At 40.7% G+C, this 23,629-nt stretch overlaps 1 protein-coding gene across 4 annotated transcripts in view; it reads right to left on the bottom strand.

The window, feature by feature from the left end:
- Positions 1-23,629, bottom strand: part of PALM2AKAP2 (PALM2 and AKAP2 fusion) — a 264,841-nt gene that overhangs the window by 179,890 nt on the left and 61,322 nt on the right. For all 4 annotated transcript variants that reach the window (XM_027710346.2, XM_027710335.2, XM_027710336.2 and 1 more), the window contains exon 3: positions 21,567-21,697. In XM_027710346.2, coding sequence (XP_027566147.1) covers positions 21,567-21,697 — 131 coding nt within the window. The remainder of the gene's footprint in view (positions 1-21,566; positions 21,698-23,629) is intronic.

Genomic DNA, 23,629 nt, shown 5'->3' with positions numbered 1-23,629 from the left:
TATTCTATAGAAGAAATGCTTGAGGATTTTGCTATTCTCAACTTAAAATTGAGGGCAGTGGAGGGTGACATGTTTAGATAGAAAACCACCATGCAGATATAAAAAAAGACATGTAAGGGGGTGTCAGGTAGTTGTACTCTAAGGAAAGGTGATCTGATAGCATTTAGGACAGGAGCCTCTAGAGAAGGCAAGCACAATCCCACCACAGTAAATACACAATGCCATTCTTTGTTTGCCTGTTGGCACACAGACAGAACCACAGAATCATAGAATCACAGAGTATGCTGAGTTGGAGGGGATCCACAAGAATCATTGAGTCTGACCTCTAGCCCTGCACTGTGGGACACAGCCTTGTAAAGCAGCATTTCTTCTTTCCATGTTGGGGCACCACACATTCTCACACTGCTCCTCCTCGTGCTTAACATGACACATGTCAGGAGAGCTATTCTATGTGTAGAAACTGCTTTTGAGACAGGACAGAACAGGGAGCAGAAGTCATTACTGAAGATCAATCCAATGAAGATGACTTCTCTGTAGGGAGGAAGCCTTGTGATGCTTGAGTGGCTGCTGAGTGGTCCTGTCTCAGCTGTGCTGCTGGAGACCACAGTGCTATCACACCACAAAGGCAGGAATGCCAAATACACATTTGGGAACTGGAAGGCAGCCTAGAGAGGGGATGAATAAGGGGAAGAAGGAAGAAGGCATTTCCACATCTCCATGAAGCAATATGGGATCAATCACAGCTACACTATTGCTAAAAGGAGAGGGAATAGATCAATAAGAAGCACCATGGTCCCTAGCAATGGTGACTAGCAAGAGCAGGCAGACAGTTGGATCCCCCTCCTGGCTTCAGTATCGACTTCTCCTAGGTCCCTTTCCACGAGGTGCCTGTTCTGTCTGTGCCAATGGCAAAGGCACTGGGGCAGGACTGCCTGGTGCCGCACCTGCACAGCGTTGAGCAGGCCAGGACTGGTACCATCAGGGAGCCACGGAATGGCTGCTCTGAGAGCTGCAAAGCAGGAGGAAGAACAGGAACAACAACTTGCCTGTGACAAGATTAGTGGTATCTTATAGGTTAGAAAAGTAGCTTAATGAATTCCCTGTTGCCTTGGATGTTTAACATGCTCTACCAATAGCAGAGACTGTAAAATGCTTTTGGCAAATTCTTAACAGAACTCTGGGAGACAGAAGGGAAGAGATATAACAAACTACCAAAGGGAAGTACAATACTCTTAAGAGTATGTATGGAGCAGCTATTGTGACAGAAAATACATATGTTCGATTTTCCCTGCAGACAGAATGTGATAAGTAGCTGTTAAACAATTATGCAGTGTTCATATGCAGTTAAGCAGTTGTTTTGTTTCACTCTGGAAGTGGCTTTATATTTCTCTGATCATAGATTGGTTTCTGTCATTACTTAGAAGTATATACCATTCTGAGATTTGTGGGGTTAAAGGACACTGAAACATGATGGCATATGGTTGGTGATTTCCTGAGAAGCATTATTTCTTTGGAAAACATTGACTTAAATATAAAATGCCTATGGGAATGTATCCATTTCTTCTTAATCTGAGAGGAGATTATCTCAATATTTTGTTTCTATGAAGCACAAACATTTGCTTTTTACATTACCTTCGACAGATAAAAACTGATAAAAGAGTTCCAGTTGCAATGTTGAGAATGTTTCAGTCATATCAAAATAAATGTTTGCAGGAGGTCAAATAATATTAATTCCTCTCTTTCATAATAGTTTTAATAAACTTATTTTTTTGTCTGTATTTGAGACAGTGCTGAAATTTCAATGTGTCAGAATTTTCTCTAAGATAGAAATTTTAAGTTTTGATCCATTCAAGTAATTGCTTTATGCTACAGCTTCTTTTATAGCTTCAGCTTCTCGTAATCCTGCTGTCTGAGTGCACAGAGTCTAAAATTTATGTTTTCTGTTCCTCTTCACAGATATCTATTCTGACTCTAATGACAAAGGATAAAAATCCACAGCCTGTTTCAGACTAGTGAGACAATGTAAAATTATTTGGAGAACAAAACTGAAACTCTGGATACAAACCAGCAGATATATTTATGCCTTCAAATAAGAATTCTGAGTGACTCCAACACAAAAATATTTGGCCAGCTAGTGAGAAGAACAGGAGTGGAAAGAAAACTCCATCATGATTTCAAGAGGTTGTATGGGGAGCTGGCTGGCTGCTTTGCACTGGTAGTCTATCCAGTTCTGTGCCTGGCAGCAACTGTTCCCAGGTATTTCATGGAAACGTAACAAAAATTCAGTGTTGGCTTGCATATAGGAAAGTATCTTTCATACCTAAAATGCAAGAAGATGGCTGTGTTCTACACCATAAGAGCCAACACCCTTTACTCCATAAATCCCTGAAGATTGTACCTTGAATTTTGCAAAACATGCCACAATGATGAATTTACAAGTGCAACAAGATGACTGTTCATAATGCAAAAAAATGGCTTTCCCCCCTACCAATAATTTCCTGATTTGGGTTTCACAGCCTGTCAGTTGCTGTGGTGAAAATCAGTTCCTTATCTCACTTCTCTGTTTCATTTCCCTTCTCCAAGAGAATTACAGAAACATAAAAAATAGTGCAGCTTTCCCCCTTACATCGAGTATCTCAAACAATCTCAGTCAAGCCCCTTCCTTGGGGCAGGAGCAGAGATCCCTCTGGGGCAATTGACAATCTACTCCATTGCTTCACAGTGCTCACTCTTGAAAAAGGTCTGTGGGAGAAATGCTTCATTATTTTTTTAAAGGTCTGTTCTTTTGGCATTTTAATACAACTTCTCTTGTGTCTGGAATTTATTTCCCTCTCTTTCTAGCTATTTTCAAACTAGTTGGAGACATTATCATGTCCCTATTTAACTTTCTTTTCTGGAAATAGTTTTCTTTTGCAAGTTGTGCATCTTTGTGATCAGAAAGGGGGAGAAAAGTCTGTGAGGGGCTGGATGTAAGTGCTGAACCCCAGTGGCCCAGAAGAAGAGGTCTGGGCAGGTCCTTAATGTCAGGCTGTGTTGGCTGAACTAGCACTGCTCCTGATGACTGTCTCTGGCCTCATCTCACAGACCTAAAATGAGGGACATTCCATGGCCACTCCAGTGCTTCACTGTCCTGATTGCTGGAAGGACTTCCCTAACGAATTTCCATTGCCAACACTTAATCACAGTAGTTGCTGTTCCTTCTACTGTGAACACAAAGAACAAGTTATTCCTTTTCATTGTGATGGCTGATGAAGTATTTCGAGACCTCCTGCCTGCATAAGACTGAGCAGTCTTTCCACGTAGACCATGTGCCCAACTACTTCCATTTTCTCCTCCTGATTTTCTGGTAGTCTGAATTGTACTTCCAGTGCAGTACCTCAACTGCACATTAATCTAAGTGAAACCTTATTAATGATCAGCAGAGGAGTTTTCTTTTATGTCTCATTACCTACATACCAATGCAACTTTACAGCACAAAATCCTTGACTTGTGTCCAGCTCCTTATTCAATCTAATTCCCACATATTTTTAGAGAACAGGGCTGACAACCACAGCCCACCCTGTCTGCACAGTTGGTTAGGCCTGCCCAAGGATAAAATTTTGCACTTGCCTTCTATTGAGTTTTCAAGACCATCTCTAATTTGCAATTACCATACTGTTCTTCACTGTGTGCCCACAGGTTTGATATTGTTTTTAAGTTTAATAAATACAGCCTCTACTCACAAACCTTTTCATCACCTAAGGTGCTAATGAGAAGATTAAATGGTCTCAGAAACAACATAGAGTCCATTAAAACTTATCTCTTCAATTTTGACTGAATAGTTTCCTGACAGTGTTGTGTCTCCCTTAAAAAAGTTTTGTCTAAATCATATTTCTACTACTTGATTATAAAAGTATCAAAGTTTCCTTAATGTCAAGATAAATGGCATCCTCAACTGATGTGGAGCTATAAAGTCTGCTTAGATGCCTGTCAAGGAAGATGTGTATCTTGGCAGACCTTAGTCGATAAATTTAAGTTGTTTATTATTCACTATGTAGTCTTCTAGACAACCACATATACTTCTCTAAGGAATGAAGTGAGGTTGGTATCCCCCAACTCCTCTTTTCCCTGTCCCCTTGGTAAAGTATAAGCCTGACAATTGCTCTTCCCTTGAACAGCCCTTTTCAAGATCTCAGAGAGAAACCATCTGAGATGGTTGCAGCCAGATCTCCAGTTTATGCACAGATCTCACCATGCTTGTGATCTGAAATGAGTTTGATTTGTCACTGTACTCTCCAACTTGCTTCTCCTGGTTCTGCTCTGCACATACCTTGTGCAACTGCATTTCTCATCCAGTTGCAGCACACCTTTCCAGTAAAGACTAAAGCACAAAAAAAGGCTCTTGTCTCAGCTCCATCTACCATCTTTCATCTCTGTGGAACAGGAGATCAACATTTTCCTTTGCTTTCTCTCTCCTGGTATCACTGCCACAGAACACTTTCCTATTACAGTACAGGACGCATTATGACTCTGCTTTTCTGGCTTTTGCCTTCACCTGCTTTTGCAACTTTATTCAAGTTAGGTTTATCAAACTAAAATAATTTCCATTTTCTCTGAACTTTCGTCTTTGCTTAAAGACAAGGAAAAGCCAATGACTTAGCACAGTAAGTCTGTTCCTACTTCTCCTCTCTTTCTTCTGGGCCAGTTTGTGTTTTTATGGTCATACATGCTATATAACTCCTCTATCCATCAAAGCATTCAGGTATGAAATCTGTTGAGTTTATTGAAATCTGCCTACCCCAAATCCATTATTTTTAGTTTGATTTTCCATTTGTAAGTCACAGACTTCCTTGTTTCATGGTCATCCTAGAGGGTCCCTAACATGTGTATCTTGTGGGATCTCACCACGGACTAACCACTCTGCAGAAAATCTGCACAGTTAGCTAAAAGATTTATTCATGCTCCAAAGATTTGCTTCCCTGTGCAGGGTGAGGTTAAGATAATTAATATTTTTTTTTTTTAATAAGCAGAGTGTTTTCATGACTTTCTTTTCCTGTAAGTGTTTCTTCTGCTGGATTTATGAGGAGATGTTACTAGTTAACTAAATTTGAGAATGGTGATTGAGTTTCAGTATTTTTCCAGCATCATTAGGGTATCTTAGATGCTTTTGGTTAGGAGAAAATTAATATGCAAAAGCTATTCTTTCCTCAGTCAAATCACAGCTTCTTTTTAGATAAGCAAACAGCAAAACTACAGGAATGCTAATCAATGTGGGACACAAAGAACAAAGACTTTCCTTCTCTTCTGCAAATCCACCCCCCACTTAATTAAAAAATAGTCTTCCTAGGAGGATAATGAGTAAAAAGAGGGGAGCAGGAAGCAGAAGTAGAGAGAGCCAAAGGAGAAGCCTGTGCTGAAACAGAAGGTATAATTTTGACATTTTCTGATTCCTTCTGGAATCATCCCATACCACCTTTGATGCATCTTTTCTGGATTAATATGACTAATCTGTGTACTCCAGCCCTCTCCAGCCATGCTCACACATGCTGGGCAATGCCTGAAGACCACTGAGGTCCCTGCTCCGTGTGCACAGATAGCATAGCTGTCAGATACGATGGTCCACAACTCCACAGAGTAAAACTCATATGCATGGGTTTGCAAATCCCCCACTTTGTGATCCCTGGGAGGAAAGGAGGCAAAGACACTAGGGCTAAAGCCTGGGAAAGCTTCTTGCTCTCCCCAGCACCCTCTCTGCTGGAGTGGCAAGAGCATTCCTGTCTGCTGCCTTGGAGAGAAGCAAGGGGGAACGGGGTGAACAAACCACTGATGGGTGCACAGGGAAAGGAGGGTTTCATCATGGAGCCATGTCATGTTGCTGTTCAGAGCTAAAAGGGAATTTGGTGGTGGAAGATGAGAGCAGGAACCCAAATGTTGCCTACAGAACCTGGCTGCCTGCCTTGAAGGCTGTCTATAAGGCAGCAATGAGAGCTGCCAGAGCACTTTTGTTGATTTTGAAGGTGAAGCTTTATCATTTCATCTCAATTCTCATTGGGAATCTATCTTCTCTGCCTGCCAAGGTTTTCCAGTTCTTTATTAAAGGTAAATTTTTATCCAGAAAAAAATGGACTCTTGTTCTCTAGGAAAAGATGGAGAAAACAAATTTTTCAAAAGCCTAATTATGCAAACCCTCTCAGAATAGTCTCACAAACACATGAATCAGCATCCCTGGGGCAAATGGACACATTGACACATTTTGTACACTGTGGGCTATTTCCCAGCTAGCATTCCTCCCACAGTAGACACAAAACACTATTAATTGCTTTGGAGGCACTTTCCTATGAAGGAAAGAAAATCCTTCAAAGAATTACATAAGACTGGACCATGTTCAAAATACACGTGTTCAGATGAAAATAATCACTCCTTCAGAAATATGCATCTCTACAATTTGTTCTCAGTACATAGAACAGCATGAACTTTTCACCAGTAAATCATAAAACCTGACACTTAGGTAAAATCAAGATTTTTCATGTCCTATCTTAATGTCTAGCTACTATCAGGAAAAGCTTCTTTTACCAAAACCATCAGTTTAATCTAGCACAGATTTGCATAATGTTTAATTTGTCCCAGATATCTAGGGGCAGAACGCTTCCATCAACGCTGCCTCTGTACAGTCTTAAACATCCACTGGTCAGATTTTGTGACCAATACATCTGTTCTAGAGCAAGCAGCAGTCACAAGTATTGAGGCCATGTTGCTGAGAACACAGCTGCGATGGGCAGGGCACGTCTCCAGGATGAAGGACCACTGCCTCCCTAAGATCCTGCTCTAAGGTGAACTTGCCACTGGCTGCCGCAAGAGAGGAGCCCCGAAGAAAAGATACAAGGACTCCCTGAAACAACATCTCAGCCTTGGCCATATTGATCACCAGAACTGGTCTACTCTGGCCTCCAATCGGGAGGCCTGGAGACACACCATCTATAACGCAGCTGTCTCCTTTGAGAACACACGCAGGATCACTCTCGAGGAGAAAAGGCAACGCAGAAAGAACCGTGTATTGCAGAATACACCATCTAAGGAGTCTTTCTGCTGTGCCTTTTGCAATCGGATATGTCTGTCTCGCATTGGCCTCATAAGCCACCAGCGTGCCTGTAACAAACGTGGATAGAGCCTTCCCAAATCTTCGTTCGCGAAGCCTAGCCATGATGATTCCACTGGCTACTACAACTTCTGAGAATGTCTTCAAATACTTTTTGTGCCAACTGGAAAAAAATGTCACATATTAAATTTTTCAATGAACAATTTCAGATATCTATAGTATATGTTGCTTCCATAATGATTGTTCTTTGAAAGAAGGTAATTCATATTTAATTTACATTTAGAAAAAGGTGTTTCAAAGCCTACTTTCAATCCATTTTCAGCTTTGTTCACACTTTAGGATGTGCATATATCTAATAAAACAACAAGCAGTTTAGTTTATTTATTATATATCTAATAAAACAACAAGTCAGAGATTACTAAACATAATCTACCTCTTTCCTAACCAAACACTAGCTATCATTATTTCTTTTCTTTATTGCATCAAATCCTTTTCAGCTCAGCACCATGTAAAGCAAAGACTAAAGACCTTTCAGAAATGCTGGGTCATTGCATCAGGTTTTTCAAATGTCTTCTCTTTTGGGAGATGAGGTGGCTCAGATGGTGGGCTGCTAAGATGGAAAAATATCAAGGTATTACTCATCTTATTCAAGATGCCAGTATGATCTTTGTAGTCTGTACTGATGCAGTGAGTGGTAAGACAAGACACTCAATGAAGCTGTGAAATGATTAAATACCACCACTCTTAATGAGAAAAAAGGCATTTTCAGGATAGGTGATTCTGCAGCTTCACCATACAGACACTACATATGATGAAAAAAGCACTGGAAAAAAGGAAGGAATATGAGACACACTACTTTGCCTGAGGACCGATGTTTCACAGCTCTTCCTGTACATGGATACTATTGATCTGGTAATCTTCCAAAAGAAAAGCTGTATTATCTTTTTTGCAATTGAGGCAAGTCAAGAACAGTTTCACTGAAGACAGGAAGTTTGAAATTTAATTCAACAGCACTCCTGTGCCACAAAAACCTGTTTCCCAAGGAAGGTCTGGTGGTGATTGGTGGAGGGCCTGATGAAGCAGGGGTCTACCAAGTAGACATCTATAAGAGACATCCTGTTCATTAAAAGTCTTCATTTGTCACACACCCTGTTTAAGCAGGTATTTTCACTGCCTGAGGACCACAGTACACTCTCCTGTCCTCTATTTTCAGTTGAGAGGGAGAAAGTCAGGACATTCCATTCTCCTTTCTTCTTTGAAATGCTTGAAGAATGAAACAACTTGCTGTTGTTTGCTTGTCTACAAAATGCTGTGGAACCGTAGTTTTCCAAAAAGTAATGTGTAGCAACTTATACAGCAGGCAAGAAATCTGTTTGGTCCTGGCATCCCTGGTAGCTTTGGGCACTGTAAGCCAGGACATCAGATTGCAGCTCTTGTGTATATTGTTTACTGCTTGCAGAAATTAAAGCATCTGTCAGCTATCACATTCCCATTCTGAAGAGAGGAACAAGTTGAGGCATGGATGAAGAGATCTGTTCCAGTTTAGCTCTGAAGTTCTTTCTCTCTTGTATCAGCTACAACAACTTTTTTTCCCCTTCATGTGATATTTCAAGCCTGTCTCTTCTGCTAGGAAAATGACAATGAAGAGAGAGAGCAAGTCCTCTTTTGTGTGTGAGTGATTTTGGGCAACTCTTACATAGGGGACATTGGTCTAATCTGAAACGGTTTGAAAATATTTTTTGTTCATACGCTGTGAATTTTAAATAAAAGAATTTAGCAAACCAGTGTAACAAAGGAGGGTCTCTCTGGTACACTGGAGGTTTTTCTTTACTTTAGGTGGTATCATTTTGACTATACTAATCCCTGGCAATTGAAGATCTCTGAGTAGAAACAATGCACTAGCAACACTAAGAAAAAAATAGCTAATAAGAAGAAAACAAGTTCTCAAAACTTGTTTGTGTGAAGCAGACTTCAACTACTGGAACTTGTTTTCAATTCATCCTTCCAGAGAATTTATTCGGTTTTCAGGGATTGCTGTCCAGACCAAGCTGGACTCTTTACCTGACACTTGATGCTACACATTCATGAAAGACTTTCCCTGATAGCCTCAACAGGGCTAGGAAAACAGGACAATTTTTCTCTGACATAGTTTCAATACAATTGATGTTTTGCATTTGTAAAGCTAATTTTAAGTAGCAAAGAGCAGAGAATTACATGGGGTTTTTGTATGTAGGGTGGTTGCTCCAGAAACTACTTGTTTAAAAGATGATAAAAGGAGTGTTGACCACTGCTGCCTGCCTGGAAGATTACTAAAAGTTATCCTATCCATAGCCTTAAAACTGGTCTTTCAGTGATGTGGCAGTTACTTGCAGTCTTTGGCAGGCAGTAAAATATTTTAGGTAGTGCATAAGTGAAATTACAGTTATTGCCTATGAAGAAAATAGAGCTGAGGATCACCACGTTCTTGGCATGGTGACACCCTGCAGTTGCCAGACACCACAGCTCTCCTCAAAGGGTGATCCCAATGGGGTAAGGGTTCAAAGGCATGAGGCATTTCCCTTGTATATTTTGGGACATATACAGAGTATACGTGCAAATCCTGTGGCAGCTCCATTGTTTTCTCTTGCTGCAACATTTCCTAAAGTCAGAATGATGTTAAGTTGGCTTTTTAAAATTTATTTATTTTCTCACCTGAAGATCCTATGGCAGTAAAACTGGACTGCCAGTGTAACAGATATGAACCACTCCCCCCCCACCCCCCCGCCATTAGGAGAGATATCTTATTCCTGGGAGTAACTTCTGAACAGTAAGCTTGATTGTCCTTGCAGGACCAAGTCAATGGCTAGCCCTATGTGACCCCTCTGGAATGGCATTTGAAGAATATTCTGGTTTCCCAACAGGGATGCTGCAAGCAAGATGAGACTTACACGCCCAGCTCTGATGGTGATACACTGTTGCTCTGCAGCAGCTGATGCCTGGAATGTATTTCTATATTTGGGAGCCTTTTCTGTCTTTTGGGCATATTCCAGGTGTTCCAAGTCATAAAGCTCAGAGATCATCAGACAAGTCAGAAAACCTTTAGCCTTTCGCTGTGACTTACTAGTATTTCATATTCCCCTTCTATTCTTTTGGAACTGAGAGCTTCATCTTCAACTGAAAGTCTCAGCAAACCTGACCTGGGTTGTTATGACTGTCCCTTTATCTGATGGACCTAAAGAAAAACATCTCACCGCAAACGAGGCCTGCAGCCCATTTCCTGATTGCAGTGTGGGTTCTTGGGAGGATCACTTGTATAAAATTCGCTGTCTTGATCAATAAGGACTCTTAAATTTAAAGAGTGGAAATAAGGCTGAAGATGGACTCACATAAGGAAACGGTATTTCTAAATAAATTTTTAAAAATGCGCAAAAATAAAAAACCTTGTCATATATGGCTAGGATTCCAAGACTTAATTAAAAGTTGTTATTTGACATGAGTATTACATGCTCCCCTACCATATGCCTACCTATTACCGGTAATGCAAGTTTACTGGAATATCTGGTCTATTCACATTTTGTGCAGTTCAGGTTCTGTAGGCAAGCTCATGTCTCCCCAGTGGGTTTCCTACATATTAAATGTCCTTTAAATAACTCAGCTATAATTCCACCATTTAGGACATTTTCCCTGGGCTATCATCAAAAATGTCAGGGTCTGTGCTGGAACGCCTTCTGTTTCTGGTGTCTGTTTGCACAGGACAAGCCTTTCTTCTGGTGTTAAAGAGTCCATCAGTTGGCTACAGACTTGACTTATTTACATAATAGATCACTCGAGCTTGGAAAACCTAGGCTCTAGTTCATGCTTCTGGTCCTCACTTCCATTTCTAGTGACGGTTTGTCTTGCTGACTTGCATTATAAAGTCTTTGCAGCAAAGAGTATATATTACTGTGCACAGCACCCAGTGGGGTTATGGGACCCACCTAGAGATCCAGTAGGAATCCAGGATTCCTGGATCAGAGTGACAGCAAGAAAAAAAGAAGAAATAAAACAAGCCCAATCGTTAATGGGCGAAGGTAAGAAAAACATCAACACATAAAGGAGATGAACCAATTGTTTAGGAACTGGATTTTGACAGCTGAATTAAAAAATAAAACTCCTCCAGGAATTATCAACTAAAGCTACTCATTTAATTATGCAGCTGTGTCACACCATGGGCCTGAGGCACTTAATGCCATGTCTTCTAAAGCACCAGATCACAGCTGCCATTGCAAAACAAGAGAAAACTGTGAAGAATTCTGAAGAGCAAAAATTCAGTCAGGATTCTAAGAGGCATTCGTGAAGTTCCCTTCATACAGTGAGAAGCAATTCCTGTACCAAAGAGCTCAGCTCACATCATGCTAAAAGTGTGGGAAAGATAATAGCACAAATGAACACTGGAGTATGAGATATGGAAGAACTGCTGAAGTACCTTGCTTCAAATAATGCAAGAAATCATTGGTAGAGGCAAGAGTTTAACCCAGGGGTAATTCTTCACATGATCTAATGGCTGATTTCTTCCCTTGAGGCAATTCCCAGGGACACACTCTGCACCACTTACATTGCCTAGATGAATGCAGGATGCAAAGACATGGTCCCTATGCCTCTGTCCAGTAGTAACTGACTGCAAACTATTTCATTGAAGTGCTGTTGTTGCCTAGAGGGTAGGCTGTTACTGAAAACTTTTTATTTTAGTATGTTTCCTAGTACAGAGGTAGGTGTACATGATGACAATAACCTCTGCCTACAGAACTCATTCCATTTAGGTGTTCAGGCTTTTTGCTGATAAAAGCATGAATCCACAAAGGGAAGCTTTGCTTGTATAGCTGCATTAGTAAAAATGTTCTAGTACAGAGTTGGCATAATTTAATAATCTTTTGCATGGAGGACTAAATGCATTTCCTGGGAATGGAACAGCACGAACATGGTAGTGCTCTGCCAGATCCTCCAGACCAGTTACAATCTACAGCTTTTTGAAATTTCTTTCCCTGGAAATATTCTTTCTAAGTAATTAATGATATTTTAAAGTCATAATCCAAGACTCCAGTTGCTTGACCTTGCTGACCAAACTTGGCAACACATAACATGCTTTGTTCAGGAGTCCTAATTAAGCTCTGGATGTTCATTACATTGGAATACCTGGTAAAGCTCTGCTTTATGTGACCTTAAACTCATTTTTTTTGTTGTTGATTTTGCAAAATACCTTTGATTTTTCCTTATTTTTCCCCTTGCTCCCCCCTATTGCTTGGCAGTGCTCTTGAAATCTCTGTTAAGTTCTTTTTCCCCTGTGGCAACAACAATAGGTTAAAGCATACACCATGCAAGTCTTACTTTGAAATGGTTTTAATCCATGTGCATTTGTTGTATAAATTCTCTTTGTGTCTCCACTTATTACTCCCTACCTCCCCCCAGTACGTTTTGCTGCCCCTGTGCACATCTGTCATACCAAGTCAGTCTTCTACTTTGAGTTTATAGTATTCTGGTGCTGGGTCCCACTTCTCAGTATCTTACACTACAGTCACATGCCACTTCAGCCTGCAAAGCCCCTATTTGTACAAGCATGTTTTACCTTTGTAACATGCTGATCCGAGTGCTCTGAATGTCCTTCATCGTTAATTTGACCGTATCATTCATGCGTTATATTCTTGGATGTCTATAAACTTTTTTCCAACACACTGAGCTTCCCTGTTACTGCTTGTTTGCTTTTTTATAGTGAGACCATGATACGTTTGCAAGTAGACTACTGTCTATTCCTGACCATGCCTCCTTGGGACTTTTTTCTTCATCTGCACATTCCCAATGAAATCCATTACACTCATTCCTTTCTTAACCATCAGGATCCCTGATTGCACATCCAGTCTTTCTTTGCCTTATGTGGACCACCAGCTGGGATTTGCATTACTTTTTGCCTTAGAATTCATATACTGTAGCAGTTAAAATTCCCTACAGGGAAGGTGACGTGTTTTTCAGACTGCAGATTTTTTAAAATCGAGGCTCAGACTGGCAATGTCCACTGGGTGGCTCCAGACACTGCACCTTGCTTCTCCTCTAACTATACTTCTACCTACTCAGCGTCTATACTGCATGTTCTGACCTCAGAATGTTGTGTACACATGTGCATGTTTACCCTGCATGTTCTAGCCTCTCTATGTTCAGCACATGAAGAGTGGTTTGGCAGGGAAGAGTGAAGTCCTCTGATTTAAGGTGGAGACTAAACGATCCCTGTAAAGCAATAAAATAAATTAATGCTGTTGCCTAGCTTTCTGCTTGCTCTTTGTAAATATACTCTAGGTTTGTAATTTCTTTCAAGATTGTGCACATGTAAGTTAACTCCACACAAGCTTGTCCTCCTCTTACAGAATTTCCATAATTTTATTTTTTCCATCCACCAGCTGCTATATGGACTAACTGCATGTAAGGAGCTGTTTCACCAGTACTGCCCTGTGTTAGGGCTGGTGTATAAGGAAAGAAAACCAAGCAGCCAACTCCAGCAAAGATAAGCATAACTAGGAAAGGAATGGAGACAAGTCAGTGTTGTTTTAGCCCAGGCAACTATCTCACTTGGCATATGATTAAGATTTAATTTGAATGTAATGAAGTCAACAATTCCTACTCTTCAAGCTATACTACAATCTGCTGCTTCAGGAAACCCTTGTCAGTTCTACTAGGCTTAAAAGAGGTATGAAGGTCTTAGATGGCTTTCCATACAGAGGGAGTGTGGATAATCCATGTGCAATGACATACATAAGATGTATACATAAGATAATACATGGATGAGAGGAGATTTCCCCATCTTTCTAACAGCATCAGATGGAGAGTGATGTGCATTTTTTACCCTTGAAATGTTAAAGCCAAGGAGGCTCTGGGGTTTTGCACTTGATAATCTTCCACCAGGTCTCATCTACTACAGCAACACATACCCAGCTTTGTACAAAATGTCCACTTTATTGAAAGGCTGCAATTACTGAAATTTCATTTTTCTTGCTGAACCTGAACCAGAGGTAGTAATCGACCCTTTCACAAGGGACTGCAGCATGTGATCTATTGTTAACCCATTTAGTAACTGATGGTACTTTACAAGTGTTAGTTTGCCTAAAAGAGGTGTCCTTGAAAACCTGCTTCTGTTCTTTATGAACATGTCTCTTAATCTATAGCATACTGACATGGATGAAGTGTCAGAATCACTAGAGGTGGAAATCCCTTGATCTATAGAGGCAGGGTTTTGGAATTTCTTTTATATATGGTTCTCAAATTAGGCAAATGGGTGTCTCTATCAAGGTCCATATACGGTACACGTATTTAAGGAGAACATAGGTGAAGTGGAGGGAGTGTGCTCGAACTGAACAGTCAATCCTTTTCCCTATTTTATAAGATGCATAACAATCATTAAATAACTACAAGCTAGAAATGCATAGGAGATGTGAAAGACCCAGAGACTGCTTACTACTAAACACAGAACACCAGCATTAAAGCAACTGTTAAGGCACTGGCATGTCATTCTGCTATTTTAAGTATGAGCTGAGTTTCAGAGCTGAAGTAGTAAACTGTGTTATTATTTTTAGTGTTGGTTTGTAGTTTCTTTTTTTTTGTTGCATCTAAATATATTATACCATCTAAAAACCCCATGAAACCTATTGTCACTCAGCAACTCTTAGCTCATTGCTCTTCTGAGATCATCTTGCAAGTCCTGAGAAATTCTCTAATCACACTGCAGAGCAGGTTCCTTTCAAAATCTGAGATATCCTACTGTTGAGGTTTTATGCCTGGTTTTGTTTTGGTGTCTATTTTTCTAGGAAATGTATCACATATGAAATACATCCCAGCAAGACCTCAATGGGAGGTAAAGGTTATGCTGTTTTGGAAACCATAGTCCTTAAGGGTTGCCAAATTGAAATCTACAGAGCTTCAGTATATAAGAACTGATATTGATCAGTTTTAGCTGAGAACCAGACAGAAGACTTGGAGATGAACAGCTGCTCCTGTGAGGGAAGGTTGATATTCCCTCACAAGGTGAGCAGAATTTGAAGATACTGAGTGGCTATGATGAGACATTCTAGGTAAAACCCAAAAATGCTGAATAAACAATGCTCCTCATCATTTTTTCCAGCTGCTATCAGTGTGGAAGTTGCAAAACAGGATGCATTGTTCTCTGCACTAGCATAAGCTTCAGAAACCATTCATATCTCTCTGAAGGCTAAGACTGAAGGGAAATGGATGAGACCTTGCTAAGGAGAGGTTTATGACACCTCCGGTCCTGACTTGCACTATCTACTCTAGGGGAGGTCTGAGCAGCTGGTTTCAACATCAGATGATCCTTCTTCTGAAGGACTGCAGACTGCAGTCACATCTGTCTTATGTGCTCTCTGTCCCTCTGTCATGCAAAGACTATTAGTGACAGTCCAAGACAGACTGAATTATATTCAGAGTTACCAGTCTGATACATGCTAAGTTTTTATCCTGGAAAGAAGATGCAGGATACAAACATTGGCATCAGAAAGAAATGAAAGACTGGGCACTGGAAAGAGAGAAAATGCTAAAGGTACAGCAGCTGCAACAACCTCAGCTGAACCACGAGCCTGTATTTGCCAGACTCTTCCATGAGTAGAGACTTTAGTGTAGACTCCATCTAGCACCACAGATCTGTGAAATGCTCATAATCTATTAATAACATCTATTAATAATATTTTATATTCTTCATATCAATTCTGCTTGGTGACACTTTTCTTCTCAGGGCCCAACTCAGACTCTTTGACAACACTCAAATCTGAGTATTTACCTGGAGAGATTCAATTGCAGTAATGGAAGAAGAGGACAATTCTGCCAGCTTTGGAGAAGTTCTACTGCATTTTGGATCTGCTTCTACTTACATTAAGACTTCTGTCTAATACCTGATAAGCAGACTTAGGTCAAGCACAGTAGAACAACAGAGAGCCTTGCACAATCAAGGCACATTTTGCCTGAGAGAGGTGGTGACATCTCTCTTCCTCCAGCACTGGTCATTTCCCTTGTATGCTTCCATACAGCATCTATTTTGGTCCTCCAGGTCCTTTTCTTGGACAGAAGCTGTGCATCTTCTGCAGTTCCTCTCACAGGCATCTTTCAGTTCAGCAGTTTTTTAAAATACTTTCCAAGGATTTTGTTTGAAGAACAGCAGCACTCTGAGATGGGAGCTGGGAGGGAGGGAGATTTTGTGGGCATTTACTACCTGCTCTCATCAGCAAGGCAGCAGCAACCAGTAAAGACGTGCTTGTCCCAGGAAAGAGCTACGGTCCAAAGCACAGAGCTTCCCCTCCCATCATTAACACTGGAGCTCTCCCTCTGTGCTGGCCTATCACGGAAAAGTTTTCTCCTAGAGGTGACACATCTGTGGCTCATAACCAGCATGCCCAAGGGTGAAGCATTTCAGAACCCCAAAGAGCTTTTGTAAATGTTAGAACCTTGGATATGCTGACAACTGAACAGGCCTGAACAAAGAACAAGGGATACATGTATACCTTGGCTGCTGTCCAGTATTGCTTCACCCCCAAGAGCTGCCACACTGCCAAAATGCACAAGTGTCTCTTATCTGTGCATTTTGGGAATCCAGAATCCACTGGCCTAAGCTGCCTGCCTGGCCCACATGCCCAAAAAGGCTGCTCTGTTAAAGCAATAATTTTTCACCCCTTGGAGTTACTGGGTTGCTCCTCATCCAAGGTGAACAGATGCACTGTTGATTACTGAAGGGATATGCCACTTCGCTGAAGATTTATTCCAGTGGGTTTCTTCACTCCAGGAATCACAACGAGTTCAGTTCTGGTATTTCACGACAGTGTCCATTGTCAAGTATGGAGATATGTTGTCACAGAGTATTTCTTGTTTCCATGATACTCAAAAGCTTCAGAACAATGAACACTCTTCACCTTTTGTAGTAAATACAGGCCACCAGCACATCCTATAATTTAACCTACTAAAACAAGATAATTTTGGGGTCATTTAAAACGCTGTGAAGGAACTGCAGGCTTTGGGTGGGCTGCTCTGCTCTATGAATACTGCCTGTTAATACCCAGATGTCAAATGCCAACTTTCCATTCACTGCTGTGAACAAACTAGATTGTCATGTGGTAAAAAATAACCATGGGAGGCATGCAACACGTTCCAGGATTTGTTTCACTAGGTTTGTGATTTGGAGAATAAGTTTAAGGGAAGGAAAAAAATTTTCACTAATCTTTCACGCATTTACTATCATTTACCCCACATCTAAGGTAGGTGCAGAAAACAGATCACTTTTGCACTGCGTAACACTGTGAAAGAAACTCTGAAATGTCTACTTCCCTCTAACATTGACCCCAGATCTTTAGAAGAACATAAAGATTCTAAATAGCTTTAAAGTTTCTCTGTTCTTTCTAAGTACAGTTTGTGTCAGGAGATATCCAAAATCCAATGGCTTCACTCTGCCATTGATACAATGCTGCCACCAATCTTCCAGCCAAGTTTCAAACATTTAATAATGTCATCCCACTACTGCCAGATCTCCAACCCACTTAAGACTCAATGAATACTGAATAAGGAGTTTAGTCTTCTTGTTAAGCCCACTGGACCAACCACTTTTTTAAAGAAATGCAAGAGACAAAGGATTTTTACATGGGGCATCTTGTCTTATTCTGAAGATTGAAGACAGGAAAGCAGGAGTGCTGGAAATCCAGGACCAAACTTAATTTAGCTCTTTTGATTCCTCTATTTTCACTTCACATTCTTGGAAACAAAGGCTGTTTCTAGTGTTCATACATTTCAAAATCTCTAAACATATTAAAATAATCCCAATTGTCAAATCATCATTCTGCCTGTAATCCACCGTCACACCATTCGTATGCCTGCATCTTGTCCTCATCTTGCACTCCCTGGTTTTTAACTTGTAGGTACATCATGTACTTCTAGGTCCTCTTGTTGTTAATTATCAGCATAATGGTAGTATTAAATTATTTGTATTGCATTCTTTGTTCTGCTTTATTCCTGTTCTTGTGATGTTGATATTTTTTCCCTTGCTTAGCCTGAAGTGCAGCGAATTGCTGAGTAATGTAAGCACTCTTCTTCAAAATGGTTTTGCAGACAAAAGAGCTCATTAAATCATTGCACTTACTCATACCTAAGTTGCATCATGTACACATGTCCTTGCAAGCTACAAGCTTAAGTATATGATTTCTTCTATCATGATGTCATGGAAGCCTAATAAATAAGAATCAGTCTTTACATCCATGCATTTTTACTGCCTCAGTTGAAATTAAACAATTCCCACACAAAGGAGAACTGGGTATACTAGCTTAAGAATAAACACTACAAGCATGTTTACATCTTGCAGAACATATGATTTTAGTGGGAAAAATCACTTAAAACTGAATTAGAGAAAGAAATACTCTACCAAAGCATTTTTGTTAAGCAAAAGACCTTTAAGACCACCTAAAACCCACTACTAGCTCTCCTGTTTCTCCAAGGTAGACATATTTGCCTTTCTGGACAGAACAGACCTACATGAACCCACATCCTCATTTAGGAGTGTTAGTCTGGTCTCAAAACACCATCTCCTTCAGTTTTCTGTTCCAAGCATCACAGTTCATTCAGCTTGTCAGACCTATTGTTTACAGTGGGCCTGCAAACAAAGATAGCTATTTCTCTTGTACTACAGCTATTCATGTAGTAAAAGTAGAGATGGAACCTTTCTGAGTGCTTCAGTGTATGTAGAAGAAATGGTGCTCTCTATGCTGGTGATGGGATGTTCTGCTTCAAGAGAAAGGGAATGACTGCATGTTCTTCTTTGTTAAAGAAGGGTAACGGGCACTGGCTGCCAGCAGCTGCCAGACTGTAAGGACCGAAACTCGGCTGTCAGCAGGAAGGAGTTTGATGGGATTGAGCAGCAGGCCTTGGGCAACAGGGGCTGAGAGAAATCGCATCACCTGAGGACCAGACACTTCATCACAGGACCTGTTAATATTTTGCTACGTTGATTGTTCTGTCTCCCTCAGCAAGACATAGAAAGATTTTGTGATGATGTTATCAGACCATGTAGAAACCCCTTTGTTCTCCTCCCCCTATGTGGTCCTAGCTAAGGGATAATATTAACCACTTTTGTAACTGTAGCAGAAAATTGTGTAATCCTCTAGTTAGTATAATCCATCCCCTAGTTAGCATAACCCGTCCTCCTCATTAACATGTCCTGCCTCCAAGACCCTTAAATTGTGAGACACATGTTCAATAAATATTCCAGTTTCTAGCCCCGAATTGGGATTGATTAGTTATTGACCTCCTACACTGGACATTGAACATCATGAATAAGCTTCACCCTGCTCCTAGAGTAAATACAAAAGACTTCATATATTTTCCAGCATGTGTGTCACAAAAACTCTTCATAGACATATTGATGCTGCAGCTGCTCTGTGCTGGGATGTACGATGCAGTGTGGCTCTAATGAATATGCAACATCCACAGCACAATGGTCATACAGTCCCCTGGCATCAACACTATGGTTGGTCTTGCAGTAGTTTCCCACCCTCCTGGTGAACCAGCTTAGTCTGTCCTCTGTCACCCTCATTGGAAGGGTTTGGGCTTTTTCACAGGGTTCCTTTGGACAGTACATAGTGGACTTCCAAAGGGCCATCGAGCCCCTTCAAATGTGAACAAATGAACTGTAATCCTCCCTTCTGATTCTCTCCTGGGAATGCAGAGGGAAAATGTAGTACATAGGCAGTAAAACAATACTTTCAGGATGAGTCCTTCTACTTCACTCCTCTGGATAATGTGCTTGACATGTCTTTCTTCTTCTTCCCCCTTCTACAGCTCTTTACCTTCTCAGCCTATTTTGATGGGCTCTGGATGAGTCAGTTGTCACGGATGTAAATTGCAAATAGACTAATGACCTCAACCTCTACTGTCTCATCTCTACAGTTCAGATGTAACACCTTCTCATTTAAATTAAAATACTTTTTTACTGTCTTTGGAATTCCTCTTAGAAAGACAACAAGGAAGTTAAGCATGTTAGCAAGGCTGTCACACAAACATCCCTTCAACTCAGGGGCAAGCAGCTGACTTATTGACAGATAGGTGGTCACAGGAGAAGAGAGCTCTGTTACTTTCAAATATTCAAACATTTGATTTCATGGTTGCATTTAAGGAAGAAAAAAAAGCAAACCATAGGGACAAGGTTTTACACAGTTGTTCATCTTGCATTTTGGACTAATTAAGCAAAGCAGGTTTCATTGTGTTCAGTGGTGGTAGTCCTATAGTTGAAACTAGGCACTATCTCATGTGTTTTCCTGAATGGGGTCAGAACACTTAGCACCTTGCAGCATTCCATACTAGATGAAATATGTACCTATTTCTGAAGTACGATCAATGTATTTTTTCATCTATGACATTAATTTATGAAGTAAAATATCATGTAGTATAGGAAATCTAAAAAAATCTTTCTTGCCTTATGTTACCACAGATGTAAAAGAACAATAGGTATTCTTAGATCAATTTCAATTAATAGCAATCACAGGTCAGAGACCAGTAGCCTGAAGCAATTCTAACATTCATGCCGATCTACCACTTCCACAGAGAAGTCATTTAGCATCATCCAAGCTTAGGGTGGATCTGCTTGTGTGTATCCCCAAAGAAACAGTCTCACTGATTTTTTAAAAAAATTTCATAAGAAGCCTGTCATAAGGCAAATTGAGTTCACCAGATTCTAGGTTAATACCACGGCCCTTAGATGACTGGTCCTATTTGCTTTTTCTCTGTCACTTGTATGCCTTAGATGACAAATTTGTAAAAGCTGTGTTGCCAAGTTTTACCAACTTTTGTCAGCTCAAAAAACTCTAAATTGACATCAGCTAAATGGTAGAAACAGCTCTGGAATTTCTTCTGTGAGGAATAAAAGCATTTTCCTTCTGAGGTTTAGAGCTTATTGTTTGTGGCAAAACAAGGGGAAACACAAAAAAAGAGGACAAATATCAACTCAGACTGTAATGGTAAACTGATAAAAGGGAATAATTCTAACACCCAAACTTTGCTTCTGAAAGCAGTAGGTATTTGATCTGCTGGTGGCATCTGCTGTTGCATTTCAAAAAGTCATTTGCACCAGTGAAAAGTGAGTGCAAAAGAATGCTGCTCCCTTTGAACTCCTTTTGGCTGTAGGAGGTGTAAAGCAATGGAGAATCTCTCGAGTGTTGATCAAGTCATACATGTGTATCTGAAGAGGCAATTCAGCCTCTTTTTAACTTCCTCATGAAAGTAATCCATAAAAGTTGATTAAACACAAAGATAACACAATGGCTCTATCTTACAAATCACGGACATTTAGGAGACAAATTTTGGGCATGTTTGGCTGTACTTGTGACTGCCTCTTACACTCTTCCCTGGGCGGCTGCCATCAGCTGCTGCCAGAGTTGGGGACCCAGGAAAGGAAAGCCCCCAGCCATAACAAGAGTGACTGTTCTTAGGCAAAGCTAAAGGCAACTGTCTCTACCTGTGTATGTTTTCTTCCAGCTTTTTCACCTTCAGCTCATCCTCTTCTGACTGCCTCCTTCTGGCTTCTTCCTCTTCTGCAGAGCCAGCAGGAATTCCCTGTAGCAGCCATTTTTCCCGAAGAGCTTTTGACTGTAAGGTAAAAAAACCCATATCTTAGGATCAGATTGAACAAAAAAACATCTGGATATTGAGAAGGAGCTGCCTTCACTTCTGAATATTAGACTGTCCCCACTGAATTTCTGGTTACTGCCTCACCCTGCTTGTTTAATCCAGCTGCAGCTTCTCCAGGAGAGTTCACTAGTGGAGGTGCACTGGTTGGAAGCCATCCTTTACATAGCACATCTGTGTTCCCTGTTTGGCAGAAATCCTGCCAGAGGAATGTGGCAGATCAGTTGGCAGACAGGACAAGCACCTGTTGTATCAGGAGCCCAAAGCTAAGCAGGACTTTGCCCCTTGGCAAAAAGAAAACTGAGATGTTGGAAAAAAAGGTCAGCCAAGGGACTAACCAAACATGTCCCTTGCATTGATCAGTAAAGGGGAGACTTAGTTTTGAATCTGCAAAGTGATTGTCAATGCTAGTTCAAGGAATCAGCTCCTCTCCTGTGAAGAGGAGTTAATAAGGAAATCATCAGTTCAAGGAAATTGGATTTCAGAGGCAACTCCAACGTGCATGTGTGTCTTTTCAATGCCATGTTGTTGTTGGAATGGAACTTGACTTGAGCAATCTATGTATAAAGGGAAAATATTTACCACCGAAAGCAGGCTTCCAACCTTGCCCAAAATAGAAAGATTTTTGACATGACAGACAAGGCTTTCTGGTTAGTTTTTGAGTGTATTTATAGACACAGTATCTACGCACAAACTATTCTTGTCACTCCATAACCTACTTGACATCAGGTAATTAGATTTTAGTAAGACAGCAGACAGAAAGCAACACAAAACACACAAGCAAATGATACTTTATAAATTACTCCACCTTTCACTGACTTTAACTGTGCTCTGCATGAGAGGATTTTTAGGTGAATTTAAAGCGATATCTATATAAATTAGGACATCTGCATGACAGAAAAGGTGTCATGCTCTTGTCCCATGAAGTCACATTCAACAGTTGGACCTGCTGGTGCTGGTGACGTTCTTTACCCAGCTGAACTCAGCTTTGCTCATGGCCTCCAAGGTGTTAGTTCCCAAAACATTAGGAATGGCTGTCTCCAGCCACAGCTTCTGCAGTTTTCTACTCTTTTTGTTGGCTTTACCATCTGCTAGTGTTTTCTGCCACATTTCATGGGCTGGTAGTGAAATTTTTCTGTGCCATCTTTGCTTTCGTGTTCAAATGAGCTGATTACTGGATAGAATTTTCATCAGCTCATTCAGACTCACTGTGCTATTGAGGACTCCCAAGTCATCACATGTACCAAGAAGCAAAGTGAGAGAGCCAAAGATGGATTTACAGCTCTTAAGGTGCTAAGTATTTAACAACCTGTGCTTTGGCATTTAAAAAGTCTCAGTAGCACAGCTCAGCAGGTACCTGCTGGGCTAGATGTAGCGCAAAGCCTTGTGAAGTTAACTGCTCTTCTGCAAATGGCTGACTTTTCTTTGAAATGTGGACCAGTTGGATGAGGAATTATGTTGCTGCATGTATCATATTTAGCTGTAGTCTCGAATCTACAACCTGGAGTGATACTCAGTTGGAAAAAAACTCCCAAGTTTCTAAAGACTACACTCTGAAGATGAAGGCAGTCTTCTCTGTTTTAAACCTGTTTTAGACGTAGCTCCAGCAGTGCTAATAAAGCCTTTGACGAAGTGCTGCTTGAACAGCACTGAAGACATTCAGTTAGCAGTCACTCCTCATTTGCTACAGGAGGACAGACAAAATTCAGGCGTATTTCAATGTGCTTTTACAGAGTCTTCATGCTATGCTCACACATGGAGAAGCCGGTCCCTTCGGTACAACTGCTGTACACAAAATACTTTGCTGAGCTTTTGTTTTAGTCTCTGTTTATGTGAAATACTTAAGCTACAATATCACATGGTTTCATTCTTGCAGAAACTTCTTTTTTTTTT

Source organism: Pipra filicauda, unplaced genomic scaffold, assembly GCF_003945595.2.
Source record: "Pipra filicauda isolate LSUMZ 115617 unplaced genomic scaffold, ASM394559v2 scaffold71_size5581439_pilon, whole genome shotgun sequence".
Classification (NCBI taxonomy): Eukaryota; Metazoa; Chordata; class Aves; order Passeriformes; family Pipridae; genus Pipra; species Pipra filicauda.
This window is presented reverse-complemented; position numbering and strand designations above follow the sequence as displayed.